Source organism: Bubalus bubalis, chromosome 14, assembly GCF_019923935.1.
Source record: "Bubalus bubalis isolate 160015118507 breed Murrah chromosome 14, NDDB_SH_1, whole genome shotgun sequence".
NCBI lineage: Eukaryota > Metazoa > Chordata > Mammalia > Artiodactyla > Bovidae > Bubalus > Bubalus bubalis.
In genome coordinates, this window is record NC_059170.1 from 45,926,266 (window position 1) to 45,952,593 (window position 26,328).

At 42.1% G+C, this 26,328-nt stretch overlaps 1 protein-coding gene across 2 annotated transcripts; it reads right to left on the reverse strand.

The window, feature by feature from the left end:
• Positions 1-1,435: 1,435 nt before the first annotated feature.
• On the reverse strand, positions 1,436-26,316 carry DSTN (destrin, actin depolymerizing factor). Of its 2 annotated transcripts, none has more exons than XM_025264218.3 (4): positions 26,162-26,316; positions 6,157-6,464; positions 3,554-3,630; positions 1,436-1,732 (listed from the first exon to the last, which is right to left on the reverse strand). In XM_025264218.3, the coding sequence occupies exons 1-4, from the start codon at positions 26,162-26,164 to the stop codon at positions 1,623-1,625; spliced, it is 498 nt and encodes a 165-aa protein (XP_025120003.1). In that variant the 5' UTR covers positions 26,165-26,316; the 3' UTR covers positions 1,436-1,622. The 2 variants fall into 2 exon arrangements, with proteins under 2 accessions (XP_025120003.1, XP_044783952.1); XM_044928017.2 differs by lacking the exon at positions 26,162-26,316 and adding an exon at positions 17,302-17,470.
• Between the last annotated feature and the right edge of the window lie 12 nt (positions 26,317-26,328).

Below are 26,328 nucleotides of genomic sequence, written 5' to 3' on the forward strand. Positions count from 1 at the left end.
CCCACACACATACCTGCACGGAGGCAGGTGCTCATACAAGTGGCTCCACACGTCACAAGGTGAAACCACAGAGAAGACTGTCTCCTGAACCGCCTGGCTCTGCCTATGAGGCTGATTCTTCACCAAGGCCGTCTGGGGCCTGCAGTGCTTCTCGGGCGCCTATCAATCCAGTCACTGAGAGCACTGCTTTGCAGTAGAGAAATTTAGGATGAAAGAATGACAAGCAGCCTGTATGTAACCAGTAGCCAGCACCGTTCTCTAGATAATCTGGAAAGAAGTATTTTGATCAAAGCATAACCTTTTTTTGGCTCCCAAACAAGAGAAGAGATAACAGCCTGGCATTTAGATAAACATTTGGAATAAGAGAACGACTTCCAAATATATACCAACCTTTTCATTCAATCAGAGGAGGAAGGAGCCGTGATCTTAACTCTAATTGTCTGAAATAGCCAAGCCTACCCACCTAACCACACATGTGGAAGGCAAAATCCTTTATTCCCAAGTCACGCATGAATAATTACACAGGAGAGAAGTTAAAAATGCTTCCTTTATTACATAAAGCCAGTACTGCTACTTCTAAATTCCACTGTTTGTGGATCTCTAGGTGTTCAGTGTTATGCCTGTGATGTGAAGGACAGTCACTTCCAGGGGTGCTCAGCGTGGCTTCCCGTGTTGTCCATCATACCTGCTCCACACTGCATGTACAGCTGCAAGCTACTCTAGGAGAGGAAGTTCTCCCGGGCCCTAGAGTAAAAGTAACATTCTTCCATACTTTATTATACCAGAAGCAACAAAGTTCTGAAGGAGACATAATTAGTTAAAGACAGCACAGAGTCGCAGTCTGTCAATACACCACCCTCACCATTTTTCATTAACAAAGTGGGTTACGCTGGAGCCCAGGTCTGCTTTACAATTCGCTGTTATAAGATGGTGCACTCTCTCCTGAATCCAGGGTGCAAGGCCACTCTCAGAACAGCCTCCCGACCAACCCTGTGAGTGAGTGGCCCCAGGTTCGGGAGTGGCTTCCTCGGCCAGCCATGGGCTGCGACAGCGCTCTGCAAGGTCAGCGCTGGTCCGAAGCCTACACCTTTCACGGCAGTCTCTATCATGCATCCAGGAGAATCACCAAGTCAGTACTTGAGTGCTGTTACATGTTGTGAGGAGAACTACTTTCCATGATTCAGTTTAGCTCAACACAATAAAGAAATTTGGGCCAAAATTACAACCAGATTATGACCAAATCTCTAAGCAAAAAAGAAAAAAGTAAATACCTGCTGAGGTTAACAAAGATGCAGTAATTCTCTTCATGTGGCCTTCTACTGGTTTGTGAACTGCACTATTAAGTATTAAAAATCACGAGCTTTAACAAAAATGTTTATAACAAGCCAACTCATCCAAACAGGATTTGGCCAGTAAGAAGTTAATTTCACACCAATAAAGTTTTAGAGTGTAGATTTATTTAGGGCCATTTGCACATGTTCATAGAATAGTTTACCCCCACAAATGACAAGACAGCTCCCCTTCAGTGAGTCCCTAGCCTAAACATTATCTGCTTTACTTACACATAGCAAGAGGATAACATTAAACACAGAAGCTTTCGATTTGTGGCACCAGATGATGGTCTACACAGGGCATCCTTCAAAAGCTACAATTAGGGATCCACCTAGCTTTTCAGCAATACAAGCCCGATTGAGGTCTTCTGGCCCATTTGCTTGACATTCGTGTTTTATGCCTAAGGAGGAAAGAAAACAATTATGTTTAGTTATGGCAGCAGTTTACCTATTTCTTTAACACAGCAACTGTTTTAAAAGGCCGGTTTAAACAGGGGTGGGACAGCTGTGGCAGAGCAAACCGCGGGTGAGTACACGGTGATGAGTCATCTGAAAGCACGGGCACCGGTGAGAGAGACTCGCAAACTAGTGCTGACAAAGAAGTGCCAGACCTAGCAGCGCACATTCTAGACGCTTCCACTCACACCACAGAATCAGCCAGAATTACTCTGCGCCGTTAGGAGCAGGGGGCAGGGAGGGGCAGCAGTGAGGCTGGGATGCTGGTCATCAGATCAGGAGACAACCATGCTTCACGTACGCTTTCCATAGGTAGGCTGTTTTCAACAAAAAAGTTAAAAAGCAGGAGTAGGAATCCTTTTTCCTGGTTTTTGAAATGTACGTTAATACATGAATTTGACACTTTGATTCAGCCGGCTGGATTGAGGAGTAAGAGCACAAAGGGGATCATTCTGCCCAGAAAGCAGCCCTCCGGTGGCTGCACACCCCACGTCCGGGCAGCTATCTCAGAGACGGCCTAGTGATGGCCTTCTCGGGAGGACAGCGCACGGCCCCGGGAGCCCCGTGTACAGCAGAGGCTCTGCAAACAGCTGCTCGCTTCTGAACAGCTGCCTTGTTTTCTGATTTTCCGTAGTTTTGAGACTGTTTCTTGAGCTGCTTTTAGCACAGAGGGGCAACTTCTAGACCACGCGGGACCGCCGGGAGAAAGCCAGCGATGCTTTCGCTGGGGAGAAGGGCAGGAGGGGGATGCCTTTCAAGTCACCAGAGCGTGTCCACGGAGCAGCTCCTCTCCAGGAGGGCGACACGGAGCCGGGACACACCCCACACCAAACAAGCACGTGCGGAGCCAGGCAGGGATGCAATGAGGCAGCACCAGGTTTCAGGGAAGGAAGCGAGAATTTTGTTTTCCCGCGTAAAACAAGCTAAGGCAAATCTGCCCTACTGCAAGAATATAAAACCAGTCACAGTGAAACCAAATGAACATGACCATGGGCCAAGCCCTTGTGACCTTGGCTCTCCCAGCGGTTTGGAGCCAGTCACAGCAGGAAGGCGGGCACCTTCCCACTCTCAGCTGGGAGGACCCAGGCCCACAGAGGTTATGCGGTCTGGGCCGAGCCACACAGCAGTTAGATGACAAGCTCAGCCCTCAGTGGGCTACGGGCACTGGCCCCATGCTCTGTCCATCATACCAGCATCTCCACCTGGTTGGAGACAGAAAGTAGGTCCAGGCCATCTTCTCAGGATCCCCGTGACCCAGCGGCAAGTCACATATAACCGGCCAGCCCTGGCCAGTCTCCTTTGGACACAGGTGAGTCAATAACCTAAAAACCATACCATTCCAAAAAAAAGCCAGCAATAAGAGCATCCCTTCCCATTTATGAACACGTCCTTTTTGCTACTTGGCTACGTTCAGAGGCAACAGCCGATTTATCACTTACTATGACCGATGTAAACCAATTTGTCTCCACCTGCCCTGAGAGAAACTTGGCAACGTCTGAAACTAGTTTCAAACCAGACTGAACAAGCCACACACACACACACAATGTTGAGAGGGCAGAGTATCAGGCACAGGCCTCCCGGCCCAAGGACCTGCAGGAGGCAGAGACGTGCTGAGAGCCGGCTCTGCCACCAGGTTTCCTCAGAACAAGCAGTGCCCTTCGCTCTGTGTGGAGGTTTGCCAAGGAGATGAGGCGCCGCTCTGAAATGAAGCCTCCTCACTCCTTGGCTTGCCACACCCCTGACACCTGGCGGAGGCTAGACCTTACCTTGGAACTTCTTTTTGATGGCATCCTTGGAGCTCGCATAGATCATTTTACTCTTCAGAGGAGCTAGTTCTGGTGCCCTGGAGAGGAGAGGGGCCCAAAAAGAAGAAAACCAGTTTAGAGAAAGCACAACTAACATCGCGTTACACAACTGCAACAGATGCGGGAGGGCCCTCAGCCTTCTGGGAGAACTTTTCTAACTGCAGAGTTTTCCAGTTCTGCTCCAAGACTGTGCTGGACGCGCATACACAGAGCAACTTGCGTTGACCAAGGAAAAAAGTCAGGGACCAATGATCAGATTCAGTTAATGGAGTGAAAATAAACAACACTGGATAATTCACTGTATTATCAATTGTCTTCTTGAAAATAACTTTTTAATCATTTGTATCAATAAAGGATTGAGTTCAGGCTAATAACCACCATCTTCGTGAGAGGTTTTTTAATAATTTCTGGTGGGAAAAACTTTCAAAATACAGGAAAGTATAGAGAATAATCTGTGAATCAAGTATCTGCCACCCAGAATTAAGAAATGCTCCCAATTTTTGCTTCAGGTTGTTTTCGGGAGAAGAATGTGAGTGAAGTCCAAGTCCCCGCACTGCCCTCCTGGCCACCGTGCCCAGGTCCACTCCAGCAGCAAACTCTGACCGTGTGCGCCTGTTTTCCATCTCGGTCTAGCGTCACAAACCACAACACAAAGATTTCTTCTTCTAAGCTTAATGGAAGTTCAGCGATAATGATGTCTTGCTAATATTACTATTATGTTACATTCACAAATTTTTCAGTGCCTCCCCCTCTTGAAAAAATATGGCATATGCTTTACCACATTCATTAGCAGCAATACTGAAAAGCAACAGATATATTAACAACCCACAGAAAAATCTCATCTCCTCAAACTGCACATCCACACATGCATTATTTCTCACTGCACCACCGAACCTCAGGCCCACCTGCGCTCTACACCACACGACACCAAAGGGTAAAAGGAGTGTAGTTAAACACTTTTAAGCACTTAACAACTCCACTTAGTGGCCACATTTCCAGGACATCAGCAGGCATGAACACCACGGACCTGTGTGTCCCTCACCTGGTCTGATGCCTGCCAACAGCAGGCGAAGTCTATTCTTGGGAACAAGATGTGTATTCCTCCCAATTCTAGGGTCCAAGGAGGGTGGCAAAGCCACAACGTGGACCTCAGACACACGAGCTACAAAATTAAGTGGGTACTTTTCTTATGCAAAATAGGTCAGGGACAAAAAAAGCTTTAGCTGTTCTCATTTTACTCTAACCAGATCTTTAAAATACTTTAAGAGCCATTCCCTGGGCCCTAAACAGAGCCTTTTATAGGAATACTCCTAAATAAGGTTTTATGTTTTAAAAAGTAACAATGCAAAATAAAACACAGCACTAACACTAGAATTTTCTCTTTTTCATTCATTTCCCAAATGTTCTTTAATGAAGATGTATCATTTTCTTAGTGGGGAAAAAAAGGGATAAAAAACCAGGATAAAAATAGTGCAAATAAAGGAAATATTCACCAATTTAAAAGCTTAAACTTTTAACCTGCCGTATCTGCGGCTCAGAGTCAATTCCAGAGGGGCCAGGGCTCTCCCTGCTTTTTTCACAGCTACTTTCCCAGCCCTAACACAACACCTGGCATGCAGCAGAAATACAAGTTTAACAGATGCACTTTCATTCAACATGCTCGGTGTTAATACTCAGTATTATCTTTAAGCATGTGTCTGTGGCTACCAGGCCTGCTCCACAGTAAGAGCCCAATATGACCTCACATCTGTAACCCCAAGGCATCTCTGCAACCCCATGGCATCTTTGTTTCCCCAGGTGCAGCCAAGGGCCACACTGGACTAGGGGTGGCCTAGAGTCACATTCCTTGAAACCAGAATGCTCTGATCTCCCAGTCCCCTGGCACACAGCTAAGAGCTAAACCCCTGCTTGCCTTGCCCAGCTCAGGCCAAAGGATCAAGAGGACCCACAGGGCCCACCCTCGCTTCCCAAATCACAAGCCATTACCACCTGCCCCTTTAGAAGCTGGAGAGATTCTCACTATGTGGCAATTCCATATCATGGGATGTACAGTAATATGATTAAGTGAGGATCAGGGTGACTTTCAAGTCAAACTTAATCTCAAGTATGAATTTACTTGAAAAGACCAGAATAATTTAAACAGCCTTTCAAGAAAAAGGCCATGTAAATGGCTCTACAGTTCTTTCCCGCTGTGTAAAGCAGCACTGTTGACAGAGCTTTCTGCAGTGATGGGAATGTTCTGTCTCAGCGCTGCCTAACGAGGCAGCCACTCATCACACGTGACTACTGGGCGTCTGAAATGTGGCAACTCAAACTAAAGCCGAACTTCTGATTTTGTCTCATGTCAATAGCCCCAAGAGGCCAGCAGCTACCCTTCTGGAGAGTATGTACAAAGAACAAATCCCAATCAGAGATGACGACCGCACCCGCTTCAAAAGCACAAATCAATTGGGAAGAGGGCTGGCTCTGGGCACAGTGTCTTGAAGACTCTGGAGAGGAGCTAAGCTGACAACAAGAGATTAACTCTGAGTTTATGAAAGCTTGATATTTTTAACAATGCTTACCACAGGAAAAACATCAACTCCTCTTTTCTGGACTCCTTTGTTTCAAAGCTTGCATCATACAGGGCATAGCGACAATCTTTTTCAGGAAGCATCCCCACAAAATGCTTGAAAGGATCGGTTATGGTGACACCAACATCTCCCACCAAGATCTCTTTGCCTTCCTCCACGATGATGCACTTTTTGTCTGCACTGAGACAGAAGATGACAGCCTTCTTTCTTTTCTTGATTTCTTCTGGCGTGGAACACTTCCGAACTTTCATGTCATAAAAAATGCGACATACTTCATCGGCAACTTGCACTCCTGAGGCCTAGAGTGAGAAGAAAAGAACATCATAAAGGGGTACAACCTTTATCATGCCAAATAAAAAACACTTTGACTTCTAGTTATAGACTGGTATGCACTTACATGTCATCTACTAGGAAGACTAGAAAATCTGAGCTGCAAACACTAATCTCAGTCATTAAACTTTAAAAAGATGACACGTACAAAGCCGTTCATCACATTATGTGGGAGTAAGGGAAGATGTGGCCACAGCGGCTCCTCTGACCCTAGAACCTGGAAGACAGAGCTTCCTGGGGTGGTAGGCTAGTTTCTTCTCACAGAGGTTGCTCAGAGCCCAGACTGTGGGTAGTTCTCTCTCCAGTTCAGGTGTTAACACCCCATCCCAAATTCTTTTCATAACGAATAACAGATGGTCAGAGTGGCTGGGTTGGGAAAACTCCACTTCTACAGCATACCTTTTGCTAATAAGAATATTTTAAAGGTTTTTGTTCTATTCACATGTCAAAATTATGATTAATATCCAGTAATGTATCAGTCACATACCTTTAAAATTTCACTTAAAATATCGCCAACTTTTAGATTAAAATTAGAATAAGTAAGATTGCTAGGAGACTAGACCTTAACTATTTACACCACAAGAAATATTTATGTGATGTGATACAAGTATTAGCTGACAGTGATAACTGTATTGCAATACATAAATGTATCAAAAACCAACACCCTGTAAACCCTAAGCTTACCTGTTACATGTCAATTTTATCTTAATTAAAAGTAGATATTCACTGTTATAACAAAGAGGATAACTTAATTCGGGATTGTACTGACCAGAAGAGAACACACACACACACACACACACAACCTTTTATTGTATTATATTTGCTATCCCTAAATGAAGAAGTGGTCACACAAGATGTTGGTAACAGAAGATCTAAAACTGGGTTTTGATCTTTTCATCTTAAGGAATGTGCTATTCTCATTAACTTTATTTACAATTTTTTATGCTTCATTAACTACTTCGGTTTGCATGTTAGCTTTTCTAAAACAAGAATTGTAAACTTATTTAACTACTGAACAATACCAATTGTTAATGATACCCAAAATTAACATCAAGTTTTTTAAGAAGTTAAAATGCATGTGAGATGAAAAAATAACCCGCGCACTAGGAAAAAATATTTGCAAATGATACATCCAATAAGAAATTTATATCTAGAATATAAAAAGAAATCTTATAACCACAGTTTAAAAAAAAAAAAAAAGACAACCCAATTTAAAAATGGGCAAATGATCTGAATAGACATTTCTTTAAAGAAAATTTAAAAATGACCAAGAAGCACTTTGAAAAAATACTCAACATTACTAGTCATTAGGCAAGTGCCATAAAGTCAAAACCATAATGAAAAAATACTGCACACACACTGGGATGGCTGTTAACAAAAAAGATGACAATGACAAATCTTCGTGAGGCTGTTGACAAAACAGGGCCCTTAAACATTGCTGAAAGAACCTGTCAAACAGCACAGATGCTTCAGGAAACCGTCTTGCAGTTCCTCAAAACATTAAGCATGGAGTTAACACCCAGCAATGCCACTCTTAGTTGTATATACAAAGGAAGTGAATGTCCATACAAAAATCTGTACCTGAAAGTTCATGGCAGCATTGTTCCTAACAGCCAAAAAGTAGAAAGAACCCAATGTTTATCAGCTGGTGAACAGATAAACAAAACGTGGCATATCCATACAATGGAATATCACTCACCATAACAACGAGATGCTGTCACCTGCTACACTTCAAACTGTACCTTGAAAAAGATAATGCTAAGTGAAAGACTGAATTGGGGGGCTGAAGAAGACTCTTTAGAGTCCCTTGGACACCAAGGAGACCGAACTAATCAGTTCTAAAGGAAATCAACCCTGAATATTCACTGGAAGGACTGATGTTAAAGCTCCAATACTTTAGCCCCCTGACGTGAAGAGCTGAGTCGACTCATTGGAAAAGACCTTGATGCTGGGAAAAACTGAGGGCAGGAGGAGAAGGGGGCGACAGAGGATGAGATGGTTGAATGACATCACTCCATACACATGAGTTTGAGCAAATTCTGGAAGACAGTGAAGGACAGGGAAGCCAGGCATGATACAGTCCATGGGGTTGCAAATAATCAGACACGACTGAGCAACTGAACAAATGAAAGACCAGGTGTAAGAGGCCACATATCTCACAATTCTATTTTCATAAAATGTTCAGAGCAGGCAAATCCATTGACAGTAGATGAGTGGTTGGAGAGGGAATGGAGAGTGACTACGGAGCCTCTTTCTAGAGACAGAATGTTCTGGAATTTGACAGTGGTGATGGGTGCACAACTCTGGAGATAAACTGAAAATCTGTGAACTGTACTTTACGATCTATGAACTGACTCTCAATAAAGCTGTTACTTAAAACTGCATGTAAGAATTCTGGGGGTTAAAATACACAAAGATCCTAGCAGTTACTTAGTATTAAGGTAACTGGGCCATTTAATCATTCATTCATTATAAAAATCGGACATGGCTGAGCAACTGAACCACAGTCCCACCTAATCTAATCCACATCCAATCACTAAAGTTAACGTGTCAGTTGCTCAGTTGTGTCCCACGCTTTGTGGCCCCATGGATTGTAGCCCACAAAGCTCTTTTGTCCGTGAGATTCTCCCGGTAAGAATACTGGAGTAAGTAGCCATTCCCCTCTCCACAGGATCTTCCCAATTTAGGGATTGAACCCAGGTCTCCTGAATCACAGGCAGATTCTTTACTGTCTGAGCCACCTAGGAAGCCATAATTCACCTCAATCCCACCTGATCTAATTCAAATCTAACCATATTCACTTCAGTCCTAACTAATCTGATCCACATAGATACAGAAAATTAAGGCCAGAAAATTACCTCAAAAGTCGCACAATATCACTTTCCCACTTCTAAAAACTACTTTCTTAAACCTTCTGTTACTGCTTTAGGAGAAATATTGTTCCAGTCGTCACAGTCATCTATGTAAAGCAAGTTAAGAATCTTTATTTTGAAAAAAAAAAAAAAAAAGAATCTTTATTTTGATTTTTTACCCTTCTCTGCCTCATTCACTCTTTATACCTCAGATCAATTCTCTAAAACCAAGTTGAGTTAAAACCACTACCACATACTTCCATGTGTCTCTAACCCATGACACTCACTACAGTTTCAAGTCTTGTCTGTAAGATTATTTGACTGTCTCCCCAAAGGGGTGGTAAGTGCCTTAACACTCTTAAGTCTGTCTTGTTCACTTTTATATTCCCTTGAAATCAAAGATGAATCAGATTCTCAAGGACATGCACTGATGGAGAAGACGAAGACAGGGGTAAAACACTCATTATTCCTTGATAAACTCCAACAGAAGGGCGTTTATAGCAGGCAAACTGGGGGTGGGGTGGGGACACAGGTAAGTCACGGAGCATTTCCACTCTCGTGAGTCACTCTTTCTGAGGGACTGGAAGGATGAAAAGACAGTTCCTGACTAACAGGACCCAGCGTGGACAACACGAGAAGAGGGGACTGAGATGGGGATGGGCAGGGGGAAGGGGGAGGCACTGGATATTTTCAACATAAAGGTGACCAGAGCTGCGCTTTTGGAAAATAATGAAGAGACGCATAAGACAACCAAGCAGGAAGAGAACTGTGGCAAGACCATCACCTGCAAGGCTGATTCTGTCAGCAAGGCAAGAGCTGATGAAGACCTCATCAGGGAAAGGGGAAGCACGCAGGGAGGAGGGTAGGCAGACACGGTGAAGGTGACAGTCACCTGTGCACCACACCCTGGCTGGGAAGGGAGGGTCGGAAGGAGTGAGTCAGAATCAAGTGTTTAGTCAGCAGGAGGCTGACTAACATCACGAAACACTCATCTTCTCTAACCGGACGTTATACAAGTACAATCTCTTTGTGATGAGTTAACGCTGTAACACCAGCTTTTGCCCTTGAAAGTAATTTAAAAAATGTACAAGGCAACATGTTTATTTGATTCAATTGTAATGAATAAAATATGCTTCAATGTGTTAGACTTTGGTTTACTTAGCGTATACTTGGAATATATTTGGTATGGAAGATTAAACAACTGGTCCCTAGACCCCCGATAATGACTCTTATGAAGCTAAACTAAAACAAAAACCGCAAGAGCCAACTGAGAAGGCAAGGGAACCACTCCTCCAACGCAACTGGCTTTGCCCGCGCCCCCCACCCGCACCCCCAACGGGCTCGGGGCACCAGCAGGGCTCTTCTTCCGCCTTCCATCAGCAGGCGACAGGGAGCCAACTGCAAAGCTGGGATAGAGACTGGTGGGATGGAAAAAAGGAAAACTAATCCTTAAGTAACTATAGTTTACTAACTTTTTAGAGGCCAAAAGAAGCTAACTTGAAATTAAAGTATCAGAATTATGAGAGCAACAGCTCCACCCAAGCTTCCCCACAACCAGCTGCGTCACCTCGGGTGTGTCACTTAACTTCTCCAAAGTAAATGAGTTCCTCAGCTGACTTATTAGATCAGTATTATCACCTGGGGATCCTGTTAAAATGCAGATTGTGCAGATTCTGATTCCGAGTATCTGGGGCAGACTCTGAGATTCTTACATGGCCAATAAACTCCAGGTGAAGATCGCTACACTGCTGCTTTAAGTTTCAAGAAACATGATAAAATCTTAGCACTCATTGCTATTTTACTTCTCTGCCTACAAGTTTAATTTTTATAATGAAGCAGTAGAGATAAGAGTACATTACAAAAATGAATAGGCCCAAAGTCAAAGCATTTTTGGGAACACGGTCTCCTTGTAAAGCCTAAAGGGGTCCCTTCTCCACATGGTGTTTCAAACAGAAGACACAGCAGTAAAGAAGCCAATTATTCTGAAATATGGTCCATCTAGCATAAAGATTAAGAATTCCTATGAGTAGTAAGTCCCCTGGATTTGTTACCACAAAAAGACATTACAAGGAATCTTCAAAGCAGGTGTAACCCTGATACACACAATCACTTGTTTACTGTGTTTTTACCTAACAGAAAAGATCCTCTCCCTTAAGTATCAGTTTTCAGTATTTTTCTAAAATGTTAATTATTAACATATTAACTGCTAAGCTGTCAAAAAAAAAATCCAAAGTCTATTTTTTTTTTAAAGGAAAACCAAGCTCAGTTGGGATTCTAAATTAATTTCTCTGGTGGTCCAGGGGTTAAGACTCCGTGCTTCCACTGCAGGGAGTACCAGTTCGATCCCTGGTTGGGGAACTAAGATTCCACATGCTGTCCAGCAAGGCCAAAAAAAAAAAAGGAAATTTATTTCTAGAGAGTTATTTTTATTCAACTGCAAAGTTTTAACAATAAAGACCTTTAAAGGATACTCTGAAATAGGACCAAAATCTGCTGCAGTTAGGAAAGAAAATCTTGAGAGCAAAAATAGATCTGCTATTACAACAAGAGCCTTGTGATTACCTTAAAAAGATATGTTATCCACGATTTGAGTTTTTCTCTGTTCTGTATCAGTGACCACTGGAGAATTAGCAGTTGCTCTTAGAACTCCACCCCCATGTCAAAATAGTTGCTGTTAAATGATTAACTTCACTGTATTTTATCTCATGTGGCTACCAGTTTTAACTTGTTCTTGAAGCATGGGAGTGCTTAGCCCACCAGGCTCCCCTGTACATGGGGATTCTCCAGGCAAGGATATTGGAATGGTTTGCCATGCCCTCCTCCAGAGGATCTTCCCAACCCAGGGATTGAACCCAGGTCTCCTGCATTGCAGGTGGATTCTTTACCGTCTGAAACGGATCTCAAACCTGAGTCATCTCTAGAAGAGATTCTGTAAAACACTGATTCAGAGACTAAATGAATACATGGAGGCACTGCCTTTTATACTCAACATACACTCAATGTACACTTCTTTTTAAAACTTATCTTTACTAACAGAGAGGGAAGAAAAAGCTACAAAGACTGTAAAACACTGAGTATTTTAAAGTTGCAGATGAGTGAACACATTTAAAACATCAATTCTCTCCATTCTAGTGGAAGGGTGGTAAGCTTCAGAAGAAGCTTGTTTCTGATTCAATTACTGTAAACAATTGAACCAGCTAAAATGTGATGGTTCACAGCAGCCCATCTTTCCCCAGAATATCACAGTGGTCTATGCCTACACCACCAAATGCAAGGAGGACGCCTGACCGGCTCCAAACTTGATGTCAGCTATACCCAACAAAGCCCTCACTGGAGAAAACAGGAATGAAAGCTACTGTCTTACCTCCGAAAATTATTATATTTAAAAAAATTATTTCTCTAAGCTGAGAGAGTCTGAAATATTTGAAAGTAGGATATTGCATAGCAGACAAATACAATTTCAAATTTACAAAAACCTGGCAGAAAAAAAGGCATTAATTACGTCCTTTCTCAACCTGCCAACTCTTAACACTCAGCATAAATGCTAATCAAAGGAACTGGGGAGTTTTAAATGGGTTCATGAATATCCTTTACCTACACTATCCTTGCACAAGGGCCAGGAGAAACAGAAAATTACTGACTACAAAATATTTAGGCTTCTGCCTACTACAACCAGTGCCTCGGAGCAATAATGTTGACATAACAAATGAGAGTGACAAGTATGTCAGGGACATTTTTACATGTAAGGTTTGAAAGCCTCACAGATTCTGGGTCAAGAAGGGTGCTGAACACATACATCTATCTCCCTACCAAAATGCCACTGAATGTTCAAATAAATACGAATGAAAGTCTGAGAAGGATTTAGGTGCCCAGGTCTCCTCCTGAATGCCACTCTGCCGCCACCCCACATCCCAGGAATTCTGGCGAGGGTCAACAGAAGAGTCTTTCTGGCTCAGTTAACACTGAAAACAGGAAAATAGGTGGCCACATGTAGGTGTCACTCTACCACCAGGCCCTGAAGCCTGACCAGGCATCTGACCCTGCAGTCCACTGTTCCAGAGAGCCGTGCTGAGCCGCAGCACCTTCTGTGATGACACAAATGTTCTCCATCTGCACGTTCAACGCAGCAGCCGCTACCACACGGGCTGACTGAGCATGTGAACTACGGCTGATGCAACTGAGGACTTTAAGTAGCTTAATATAAAACAACATACAAAAAATTTACTCAATACATACTAAAACAGTACATTTTGGGTAAACAAATTTATAAAGCTTATTATGTCATTTTCTGTCTTGGAAAAACTATTTAGCTTTATGGATGCCTCGTATCATCAGGAACCTCAGTTACTGTACTAGGCAGTAAAATAATGCCTCCGAGGGTCAGGATTTCAACTGGAGTTTAATAATTATAGTCAACTACTGCTGGAGGTGAAGAGGCAATCTTGGGGGGGAATTTAGATAACAGACTCTCTGAGGGGAGTGTATTCTGTATGTTAATTTGGAAAAAGTCAAAACAACCAGATAATTTAAAACTTATAAACCTGACCTACATCAGTAAACCACAATTCACAAGGATGAAAACTTGGACCTGTGGGGTGAGCTAACAGTTTCTGTACTACAGTCTGTCCCTGCCCAGTAAGTATAGATCAGACCAGCGAACACACAGCATCCTCTATCCCTTGGTAAGTCCAAACTGTCCAGAGCTGCTGAGGATGGTTTTATATATTGTGCCTTGCTCATGGGGGCCTGACCAAGGGCGCAAGAAGGAGCTAGTTAAGTTCCTGCCCCACTAGCCAAGATAGGTAGGTGCCCATAGGCCCTCGATATGGGAGAGCCTGTCTCCCACGGCCACACCACCCCGAGGGATGGCCACTCTGTCATTTAAACAGTCACTACAAAGACTATCAGTGATCCAGAAAACGTTCCAAGTTAACTCCCTGCCCTAACTCACTGGTTCATTCCCCCAAACCAGGGCGACCAAACAGCGTTAAATTGATAGCCAATTACCAATTGTAGAAGTCCTTCACCTCACAGCAAAACAAACCATGTCCTTGAGACAGTCTATGCAGATCAAACAGCAACTCTACCAGCTATATGGTAAAGTTCAGAGGTGCATAAAAATGATTTTATGGATACACTTTACTTAGTTGGGGGGGTGGAAAAAAAAACCCTCTCCTTCAAAAACCTAAATTCTCTGAACCACCAGCCATAACCCCACCAGAAAAACAAATCTTACAGAAAAACTATTTCAACACCAAAGTAGACTAGACATAATAAAAGCCCAGTTGCTAAAAAATAGTCAATCTCTCTTGCTTGGATTGCCTGCACTCATACAGACAATCTGACTAGGGTTAACAGGTTCCTCACCCCAGCTGGGAGGCAGGGAGTCAGAGAGGGTGGGGAGGAACAATAACAAACCGGACAGAGAAATAAAACCTAACAACAATAAAATTAACAAAAAATTTAAAAACAACAATAAAAAAAAAGTAACAATAAACCTGACAGAGAAAATAAAAGTCCCCATTCCCCCTCCTACCCACTCCCAAAATGTAGACGGAAGAGCGGGAGGGGCGAACACCAAGCAGCAGTGAGCACAATGGCAAGCAGTCCTAGGTCTTTCCTGTTCTTTCAAGTGTCTCATTTCCTTCAGGATAAACCCACGCCACGCAAGCCCTTTATGCCGTACCCTTCCAGTCTCTTTTCCCACTTCTCCCCGACACCTACCATGTAACTGCAGTCAGGCCCAACTGTGACTCCCTGAATGTACTACACGCACGAGTGGTGCTTTACTTTCCTCCTCTCCTCTGGCAAAGCCTCTAGGGCTCAGCTCAGGCATCTCCTCTGGGAAGTCAAGGCTTACCTGGTCCCTCAACCACCATCTGAACCCGAGTGACTCAAGGCTTCCATGTGCCAACACAGAGGATAATCATTACTAGCACAGCATCACCAAGGACGTGATCAACTTTCTCTAGACTGCACTCCTTAAGGGGAAGAACTAACTATTCTACCTAAGAAATATCATCTACTTAATTAGGTTCTGAAAAATGATTATTCAATTTTTATGAAATGCCCTTCAAGATGTTTTTCCCCATCCTTTATAGTACAATTCTTACACCAATGAAAAGATTGTATCTCAAAACTTTAGGGTCTCCTGAAGGGGAAAAAAAAAGCAAAAAACTTGTAAGCAGAACTTCAGGGGTTCAGAGGTTGAGACTCTTCACTCCCAAAGCAGGGACTCTGGGTTCCATGCCTGGTCAGGAAACTAGAGCCTATATGCCGCAACTTGGACCCAGCACAGCCAAATAAATAATTTTTGTTTTAAATTTCCTTTAAAAAAAAGGAATTTCCTTTCTAAATTTCCTTTTCCCTGGTGGCTCAGATGGTAAAGAGTCTGCCCACAGTGTGGGAGACCAGGATTCAATCCCTGGGTCTGGAAGATCTCCTGGAGAAGGAAATGGCAACCCCCTCCAGTACTCTTGTCTGGAAAATCCCATGGCTGGAGGAGCCTGGCGGGCTACAGTCTGTGGGGTCGCAAAGAGTCGAAGACGACTGAGCGACTTCGCTTTCACTTTAAAAACACTTCTAGCAATTTCCAGTGATCCCCCTTGGACTGTTTTTTCACCTGATGAGACATGCTATTCTTGTCTTTTTCTTAAAGACACAAAACTTCAGTCCTCTGAATGCTGTTTGCAAAAATTTATGTTTGTTTTTTAGGTTCCTCATAACTGACTGACAAAAAAAAAATTATTTTAAAGAAGGAAAAATTTCACATAGCTTCATTTTATAAGTGACAACTCACTGCATATCACATCAAGGATCCATGAGAGTACTTGTGAAGATGGTGAAACTGAAAGGTATTTTTTGCGCTATAATTGATAAACTATTAATTTCAGGTGTACAGTACAATGTAATGATTCAGTATTTGTATACACTGTGAAACAGTCCCCATAAGTCTGGTGAACTTCCATCAACATAAACTTACAATCTTCTTTCTTGTGATAAGAACTTTTAAGGATTTATTCTTTTAGCAACTTTCAAATATTCAGTAAGTATTATTAATTATAGTCACCAAGCTGTTCATGACATCCCGGGGACACTGGAGGTTTGTGTCTTTAGATCACCTTCACCCATTTCGCTCACCATCCTCTTTGGCAACCATCAGTTTGTTCTCTTATCTGTGAGTGTGGGTTTTTTCTTTAGACTCCTTATATAATTGAGATCATATGATATCTGTCTTTCTCTGTTTGACCTACTTCACTTAGCTTGTTGCCTTCAAGCTCCATCCATGTTGTTGCAAGTGGTAAAAATCTTTTTTATGGCTAAGTAATATTACATTTATGTATTTATAAGTGCACATATATATGCCACATTTTCTTTATCCACTCATCTATCAATGAACACAGGCAGCTTCTATGTCTTGTCTATTGCAAAGAACGCTGCAATGAACAAAGGCTTGCATACATCTTTTATTCCTTTGGATAAATACCCAGAAGTGGATCATATGGTAGTTCTTTTTGAACTTTTGGAGGAATCTCCACATTGATTTCCATAATGAAAAAAAGAAAAGAAAGAAAGAAAGTGAAGTCACTCAGTCGTGTCCAGCTCTTTGCGACCCCATGGACTATAACCTCCCAGGCTCCTCCGTCCATGGGATTCTCCAGGCAAGAATAATGGAGTGGGTTGCCATCTCCTTCTTGAGGGGATCTTCCTGACCCACGGACCTAACCCACATGGCAGGCAGACACCTTACCGTCTGAGCTACCAGGGAAGCCCGATTTCCATAATGACTGCACCAATTTACATTCCCATAAACAGTGCATAAGGGTTCCCTTTTCTTCACATCCTCACCCACATCTGTTATTAACATTTCTTTCTTATAACTGATATTCTAATGTAATATAGTCAATTAATTTACCTCAAAAGAACCAAGAATATACAGTTGACCCTTGAATACCTTGGGAGTTAGAGGGCCCGACCCTCGGTGCAGCTGAAAAGCAGCATATAATTTTGCAGTCAGCCCTCTGAATCCGTGGTTTCACATTGGTGGATGCAACCAACCACATAGTGTGTAGTACCGCAGCACAGATCTATTGAAAAAAATCCGTGGCTAAGTGGACCCAAACCGGTGCTATTCAAGGGTCACCTGTACAATGGGAAAGGACAGTGCTTTAACAAACAGTGCTGGGAAAAGCAGACAGTCATGTGCAAAAGAATCTTACAACATAAGGAAAATGACTCAAAAAATGGATTAAAGACTTGAATGTAAGATCTGAAATGGTGACTCTCCTAAAAGAAAACACAGATGGCGAACTCTTTGACACAGGTCTTGGTGATGATTATTTGGATCTGACTACAAGAACAAAAGCAACAAAAGCAAAAAATAAGTGGAACTATATCAATGAAGAGACTTCTGCACAACAAAGGAAACCATCCAACTGAAGTCCTGGGAGAAAATATTTGCAAATCATGTACCTGATAAGGGGTTAGTACCTAAAATATGTAAAGAACTCACTCACACAATTGAGGAACAACAAAAAATTCAATTAAAAAATGGGCAAAGGCTCTGAATACATGTTTTTTTCAAAGACATACAAATGGCCAAGAGGCACATGAACAGGTGTTCAACATCAAGGAAACAAAATCACAATGACACACCACCTTAACTCTGGTATCTTTATCAAAGTCCTCTGTCTAAGACATACACACAATCCCCCTCTACCCAGAACTGTATCCCAAGTGCTGAGGTCAGTTCTTGGCATATAATTTCTCAAGTATTTACTGAATAAACTGTTGATGTTGTAAACCTTGGGGCTTCGCTGGTGGCTCAGATGGTCGAGTCTGCCTGCTATGCAGGACACCTGGGTTCGATCCCTAGGTTGCAAAGATCTCCTGGAGAAGGAAATGGCAACTCACTCCAGTATTTTTGCCTGGAGAATCCCATGGACAGAGGAGCCTGGTGGGCTACAGTCCATGGGGTTACAAAGAGCTGGATATGACTGCGCGACTAACACTTCCACTTCCATTGTAAACCTTGAGGGCCAAGAACTGTGTTTCAATCTCCATTAATTACTTCAGGAAAAATATGAGTGGAAGACAAGATTTTTTATATTTAGAATCAAAGTCACCTGAAAAGTCAAATTAAAAAGTTGATCATAAAAAAATGATCATGTATAATGATTCCAAGCAAAATAACATGAATTTAAAGAATAAACAATTAAAAAGACATGTTTTAATGCACTCACCCACTGTTTGCATTTTATCTACAATTACTTAAGTATGCACTAGTGTAATCAGAATATAAGGAAATAAGACTATCCGTGTAATTTGGATCAAAGGTGGTTTAATATTACTATTTTAGCCAATGCTGTGGAGAAGGCAATGGCACCCCACTCCAGTACTCTTGCCTGGAAAATCCATGGACGGAGGAGCCCGGTAGGCTGCAGTCCATGGGATCACTAAGAGTCGGACACGACTAAAGCGACTTAGCAGCAGCAGCCAATGCTGATAGGCAGCACTTAACCATGTGCCAGGTATGCTTTAGTTTATTACATACATACCTCACCCAGAACGCTGTGATGGCAGGTACTATTACCATCCCCATCTGGAAGCATGATGAACTGGAGACACCGCGGTCAGTCATGTGTCTAAGGTCATATAGTTAATAAGTGGCAAGAGTCAAAACACCTAGACAGCCAGACCCGGTGTAGTCTCACAGCTATGATACAATACCCCTTCCCTGGGCTGCTGTAAGGATGAGTGAGATACAGTAACACAATGCCTGACACACAGTAAATACTTATAAGTTATCTGAGACAGCATTATTTCTTGTTCTTTCATTTGTTAAGCTTTCAAGTGCTCTTCTATGGTTCAGGATGCCTCAGTGAGCATCAAATAGCATTGTTTCATTTTTAAGAGAAGGGAACTGACACTGTTGATGGGGCTTTTGTATGCCAGAATTATATCAAAGCTGCCACTCTGGACAATACTTGCCTTATCTATCTCAAAGGATTTTCACTATAAGACTCAAATTACATTATAACACTATACAAAGAGAAGATACTTAAAACTCAATTTCCATTGTATTTTTTAAAAAAAAGGTAAGGAAGAATAACAAGCATAAAAATCAAAGCAATCCATCTCTATGGGAACTTGCCCCATCATAACGAAGAATGTCCTCTCATTCACTTTCATTCAACATCATCTGTTGCGGGCCTACTAGCAGAGACTTTGTGCTATTGAAATACACAAATCCTATCTTATGGAGCTCAACGGTCCAGTTCCAGAAAACATCTTAACAAGTCCCATAAAACAGTGCAATCAGTAACAGTGCTATCTCAGCACAGTCATATGCAAACATGCAGAGAATTAACAAAAGTGCTGGTATCCACATTAACTTCCCCTTACAAAGTCTGACGCTGGTCCATCAAGGTAGCCACTAGCCGCTACATGTGGTTTACTGAGTCCATTAAACGTGGCCAGTGTGGCAAGGAACCGCATTTCTAACCGTATTTCACTTTAATTAACTTAGGGACTTCCCTGGTGGCTCAGACGGTAAGAAGTCTGTCTGCAATGAAGGAGACGTGGGTTCGATACCTGGGTCGGGAAGATCCCCTGGAGAACGAAATGGCAACCTACTCCAGTATTCTTGCCTGGAAAATCTCATGGACAGAGAAGCATGCCAGGCTTACAGTCCATGGGGTTGCAAAGAGTCAGACACAAATAAGCGACTTCACTTTTACTTTCTTTAATTAACTTAAAATTTAAAATCAATTATCCATTCCATTACTGGAAAACTAAATAAGCTTGGAGCAACTTAGGTATGTGAATCTACTTTCTCAACTGTAAAGTTTATATCTAAATATATACCAAATGTGTCCAATGAAAACTGAGGGTCTGAATTGAGATGTGTTGAGTATAAAAATATATACTCGATTTCAAACAATTTGTATGAGAAAAGAATGTAAAATGTCTCATTTTTACATTGATTAAATGTTGACATATTTCAGATACATTTCATCTTTTCTTTTTACTTTTCTAATGGGGCTACTGGAAAATTTAAATACGTAAGTAATTCACATTTTATTTCTATTCAACAGCACTGGTCTAAAGATGACTTAAAACATTCTCAACACAGAGATTTGAGAATTCCTCAGAGCTTCGACAACTGACTTATAAGATTGCTCCCTAGCAACCCAGAGAAGTTTTACCCATATTTGCCCACGCTTTACTTTCAGCTCTATTACTACCAAAAAAAAAAAAAACTATGAGCAAAAATGGGCTACATGAAACAATTAAAAAATAAACACTAATTACATTTACAAGTTGGCAATCTCCTGAAAACAGATCAAGATAGGAATATGGGTAGAAAATTCATCTTTCTTTTCTGTGATAAGACAAAGAGTAGCAACAACCTATAAAGTAACGCAAAAATGTTGAAAGGAGTAAACAGTCTTTCCTTAACGTGATCCAAAAGCACAAACACAAAGATAAATTAGTTTTAAATTAGGTTTCCTGCTATAGTATGCACTGAAGTTTCCATCTTTCAAGCACTCATCCTAAACCTTGTTGTAACAGTGTAAGAGTTCTTTGATGGTCCCTTGTCAAGTCAAAAATAAGTAAAGCCAAAGTCTCGTTATTTCACACTACAAATTAAAATATGAATTTTAAGAATTTTGATTGCATTTTTACTGAAATCAGGTATTTTTTAAAGATCTACCAAAAAATAGATTCTTCAATTTTAACACAGCAGACACATCATGAAATAGGGTAAACAGCACATTAAGCATTACAATGTCAGCTACTAGAAGGCAATCTTAAAAGAGTTAAAGATCACTCAACTCTATGCAGTCCTTGTACAGAAGAGTCCATGATGAATTAAGCAACAAGTCTGTCAAAGCATTACTGAGATGGACCAATCTGACGTCTCTCTTCTATGCTTCTCCCGATGTAAAATTTCAAGCAAAATGAATAGGGGACAGCTTTTAGAAGAACAATTCCAAGTGAAACTCACTTGTAACACTGAGGCAAGGAGGCAGGGACAGAAGAAAAACGAATTAAAACGTTTCTGAGTGGGATGTATAATACAAATCTTTGGGTATATCTCTCATGGACAACCTGGAGAGGAATATTATGCTATGTGGGTAGGAAGCTGAAGATGCTGAAATGACAAGCATTATTTAGGTATGCAAATACCAGAGTCCAACAGAGACGAGACCTGGCTATTCAGACTAGAGCCTTCAGATCAGATCAGATCAGTCACTCTGTAGATAAAAACAATGTACATTTTAAAAAAAACAGTTAAAGAGTTTCAATTTTTTTTTTAATTTCAAATTGAGTTCAGCTCAATTATTACTGAAAGAAAATAGCTACATTGTCATAAAAACACAAATGTTTAGTCTTCCTATATACTAAAAACATCATTTGACTTAAACCAGTTCTATTTGTGAAAAACGATAATGGTTATTTTTGCTTATTTTTAACAAACTTTTTTTAAGAGACATTTTAGGTTCACAGCAAAATTGAGCAGAAAGTACAGATTTTCCATCTATCCCCGTGTTTGTTTTCTTTTTAAAATATCTTGGCTAAATATACTGCCTAGGAAAAAAGAAAGAAAAGGATACGGATAAAGCAGAGGATGTTAATCTCCACACCCAAACATAGAACTCTCTTCTGGATCACTCTACCACTACCAGAGCCTCACAAGGGCAGCTGGCTAGAATTAAGAGTATTGAGCTTAAAGAAAAGCAGGAGCCAGAGATGAGGGACATCAGTCTTCATTACGCAGGTCTGGTTCTGAAATGTCTCATTAATATTCTTTTAAGGCTGGATTTACTTTATGGATCCACAAATGAGCTGAGATGAAGACATGAGGAGTATTTAAACAATGTCAGGCTCAGTGAGAATGTATGCATGTAAAAAATGAAAATATACTCCGCTATTGCTAATGAGAGAAACACAAATTAAAAGAATGAGAACCCATTTCACACCTACTGGATTGGTTTTCAAAGTCACATAATGCCAAGTAATGAAAAGACATAGAGAAACTGGCTGATGGGATGCAAACTAGAACTAAACCTCACAAAGCTCTTTTTCTCAAAGTTGCAAAAGGATGCATGAAGCATGGTAACATTGATATAAAAAATAACAATACATCAAGGAAACATAATACAGATACACACATGTACAGCTCAAAGTGTGGAACATCAATGAGAATCAAATGAATCAGCTGCAGGTGACCATGTTGAATTGTACCTGAGCCCTGTGCTCCTGGAAAGCAGAGATGATTAAGAAATCCACTCCCATCATTTTGTGTTCAGGGTAACAAAATGACCCTGCCCTTCTCAGTTTATCAGCCCCCGGTTTCTTTTTTTTGCAGATGTTCCTCATTTTAATTAATGTTCTCTCAATCACAATAGCCTGCAAAAATCATCTCCTTAATTGGCCAGTAAGTGTATTACTTCTTTGACAAGGAGACGTTACCTCTAGGGAGGGAAGGAAATGGGATGAAGATGCATAATTTACCTAACATAAAAACCTGAAATATGGCAAAAAGTTAATCTTCTTTTGTACAAAGGAAACTGTTAATTCTGTGTACCTTACTGCTTAAAATGCTTCCAAATTAATTTTTAAATTATTTTAAAACCAGATATGGAGCAGAAAAGGCCCCAAGTCAATTAATCCTTTACAGACTGTTTTCAAATATGTTAAACAGGCATAGGAATAATACATGACCAGCCTTTTCTACTGGATGGCTGTAAGTAAAAACGTTTTTGCTAATCATCAGGTGACAGGATACACTTATAATTCATTCTGAGCCAACAGCTCAGTTTGTTAGAGCCGAGTTCTGATCAGGGTGAGGTTAAGGAAGAACTGATGCTTTTGAACTGTGGTTTTGGAGAAGACTCTTGAGAGTCCCTTGGACTGTAAGGAGATCCAACCAGTCCATCCTAAAGGAAATCAGTCCCGAATATTCATCGGAAGGACTAATGTTGAAGCTGAAACTCCAATACGTTGGCTACCTGATTGAAGAACTGACTGACTCATTTGAAAAGACCCTGATGCTGGGAAAGACTGAAGGCAGGAGAAGAAGGGGACGACAGGAGAAGGGGACGACTGAGGATGAGACGGTTAGGTGGCATCACTGACTCAATGGACATGAGTTTGAGTGAACTCCAGGAGGTGGTGGTGATGGGCAGGGAGGCTTGTCATGCTGCAGTCCATGGGGTCGCAAAGAGTCAGACACAACTGAGCGACTGAAGGGTGAGATTATCATGCAGACCTTTACTGTTTCGGGGGCAAGACTACACTGACTGGCCAGAGAGCCACACAGCTATGCTGCAAATATATTTACATTATCACAAGAGTAGCTAGGCCAGTCTCCTGTGATGTGTCAATCCATACCCAACAGGAAGAACTACTCAGCAGATAACCCTAGGAATTTAATGATAGGCTGGTAAATAATCTTCGTATGAGGAAGCTGGCACACCCAGTACACACGCACACCAAAGTTTTGTTTGGAGTGTGTATATGGTTCCGGTGAAGGGCAGGCTTATGGGGTGTTTTTTGTTTTTTTTCTTTCTTTTGGCACTGTAAAGTGAGACTATGCAAACATGAAATCTCATTTTAAAGTGCCCAGGGTGATTTTTGGAGTTGGTTTCAAGTTACTTTATTCCCAAGTGCTTCTAGAAGTTAGTGAGTACCAGGAAGTGATTTTGTTAATGTAGAACAAACTCATCAGCAGTTAATATTTAATCCTAAAAAAAAAAAAAAAGCTAATAAACTTGGAAGCAAGCATCTAACCAACAGATCTAAATAGTTTCAAACACAGAGGTAAAGTGCTGTAGTCTGGAATAACTTTCAATCTTTTCAATCTTCACTATTTTCTTTAACAGCTGGATTGAAGGGAGGATGCTCTTGTACTCATAGGCCTAAATCGAAGAGTAACCTTTAAAAATAGTCATCTACACAAATAAACCTATCTACAGAAGAGTCTCAGACACAGAGAACAAATTCAATTCATGGTTGTGAAGGGGGAGGAGGTTAGGGGAGGGATGGAGTGGGAGTTTGGGGCTAGCAGATGGAAACTACTATACAGAGAATGGATAACCAACTAGGTCCTACAGTATAGTAAAATAAATCATATTCAAATATCCTGTGACAAACCACAATGGAAAAGAATATTTAAAAAGAGAGTGTATACATGTGTGTGTATGTATGTGTGTATATATATATGTACAACTGAAGCACTTTTCTGGGCAGAAATTAACACATTGTAAATCAACTACACAATTAAAAAAATAGAAATAGTCATCTGCATTCTGAACTCACATTGAAAGCATCCAAACAAGAGTAGTTCATAAATTCTTCCTAAGTTTGAAAGACTCCACCCATCTTGATTTTTATTTCTCCTCCTTTTGAGCCATAAATAAAACCGACTGTTCATTTTATTTGAATGTACAGAAATGAAGTTAAGCTTTAAAATTCAAGCATTTAACTAAAGTAAAAAGGCTTGATTCTTTTTTCAAACAGAAAATGAAGTTACGTCATATCAGAAGGCACTAAAGCAGGCTCCAATCTGATTCAAAGCACTTTCACTGGAGTGGATGGTCTTAAATTGATGAAAACTCAAAGCCTTTGGATGAAGTCTTTTAGTGTAGAGTAACATATAAAGTAGTATAATCTTAAAGCAGTTAAAAAGTTGTAAGATGCTGATCCTCTCTGTAGCTCACAGAATTAAACCAAAGAATAATCAAAAATCGAACAGCAAATTCCTACTCCGTATTCTCAGTCATCAAGAAACTACTGGTTAATCTTTTTTCTTCCACTAATAAGCCACTCGGCATAACCATGAAAGAATACCTTAAGAAAACTGTTACTCAGTGAAAACATTTTGTATGCAGATGAACTGGTACTAGCTGTTTTCAGGCAGACAGATGCAATAACAGTGTAATATTTCTAGCAAAGCCTTCGCCTGCAAATCATTGACCAAAAATGGTAACAGTGTGCGCGGACTAAAGAAAATGACTAAATGTTCTACTTGGTTGTCCAGTTAATACCACAGTTCTACAGCAAACTAGAATGCTACTTTGGAGGGAAAAATAGGTACATTAAGCAAAAGGTCCAACATATAGAATATGCGGAACATCTGTTTACTTTTAAGCAACTCGGATAACTTGATAGACTTGACAAAGCTTTTTAATTTATTTTTATTAGCATCCCAGCGTCAGGGCCACCCCGCTGTACGCCAAGGGCCACCCCGCTGTACGCCAAGGGCTGGCAGAACCAACCTGTCTGCAGGTAAAAGAAAATCTGTGACCACACGGGGAAGCCAGACAGGCCACCGCCCGGCCGGACGGGAGGGACGCGGACCGAACCGTCGGGGGCAGCAGTCAAGTGCCACAGGCCAGGTTCGGAATCACCAGGGTCAGGCCAGGTGGTCATCCCGCGCCCCCCTCCCCCGCCCCAGGTGGCTCAATCAAGGCCTCATTCCTTTCCCTAGATGCACAGACCTACCGGGCCGAAACCACCCGAGTCGCTGACCGCCCGCGCCCGGCCTCGGCCAAACCAGCGCCGACGAGGCCCCCACTGGAGGGAGGGCAGGCGGGCCCTGGCGGCGAAGCCGGAGCGCCGGGCGATCGGCCCCGGCTGGGCTGCCGAGGCCGCGCGGGAGGCCTCGCGGCGGCGGCGATAGCGAGAATGTGGTGGCCGGCGAGTCGCCCCGGCGCGCGGCCCAGCTGGTCGCGGCGGCGGAAGCCCGTGTCCCTTCTTCCCTCCCCTGCCGCCCCGACCTCGCGGCGCCCCAGAACCCCGCTCACCATGTTCGCCGCGGCGGTTGCAGAGTGCGGAGAGGGAGCCGGCCGGCGCCGAGTCTACTGAGCGTCCTCTTCACCGCAGCCCGGGCGAGCCTCCCGGGGGTGGGCGGGCGCCGCGGGCCCCGACGCGGCTGTGCACGTCACGCGCTGCCCACCGTTGCTAGGCAACC

Excerpts from the sequence above, each read along its gene's own strand:
- DSTN (XM_025264218.3), bottom strand. Across the intron at positions 3,631-6,156 it reads GAGTTGATGTTTTTCCTGTG|GGCACCAGAACTAGCTCCTC; the intron begins GTAAGCATTGTT and ends TCTCCTCTCCAG. Across the intron at positions 1,733-3,553 it reads CATCAAAAAGAAGTTCCAAG|GCATAAAACACGAATGTCAA; the intron begins GTAAGGTCTAGC and ends TTTCCTCCTTAG.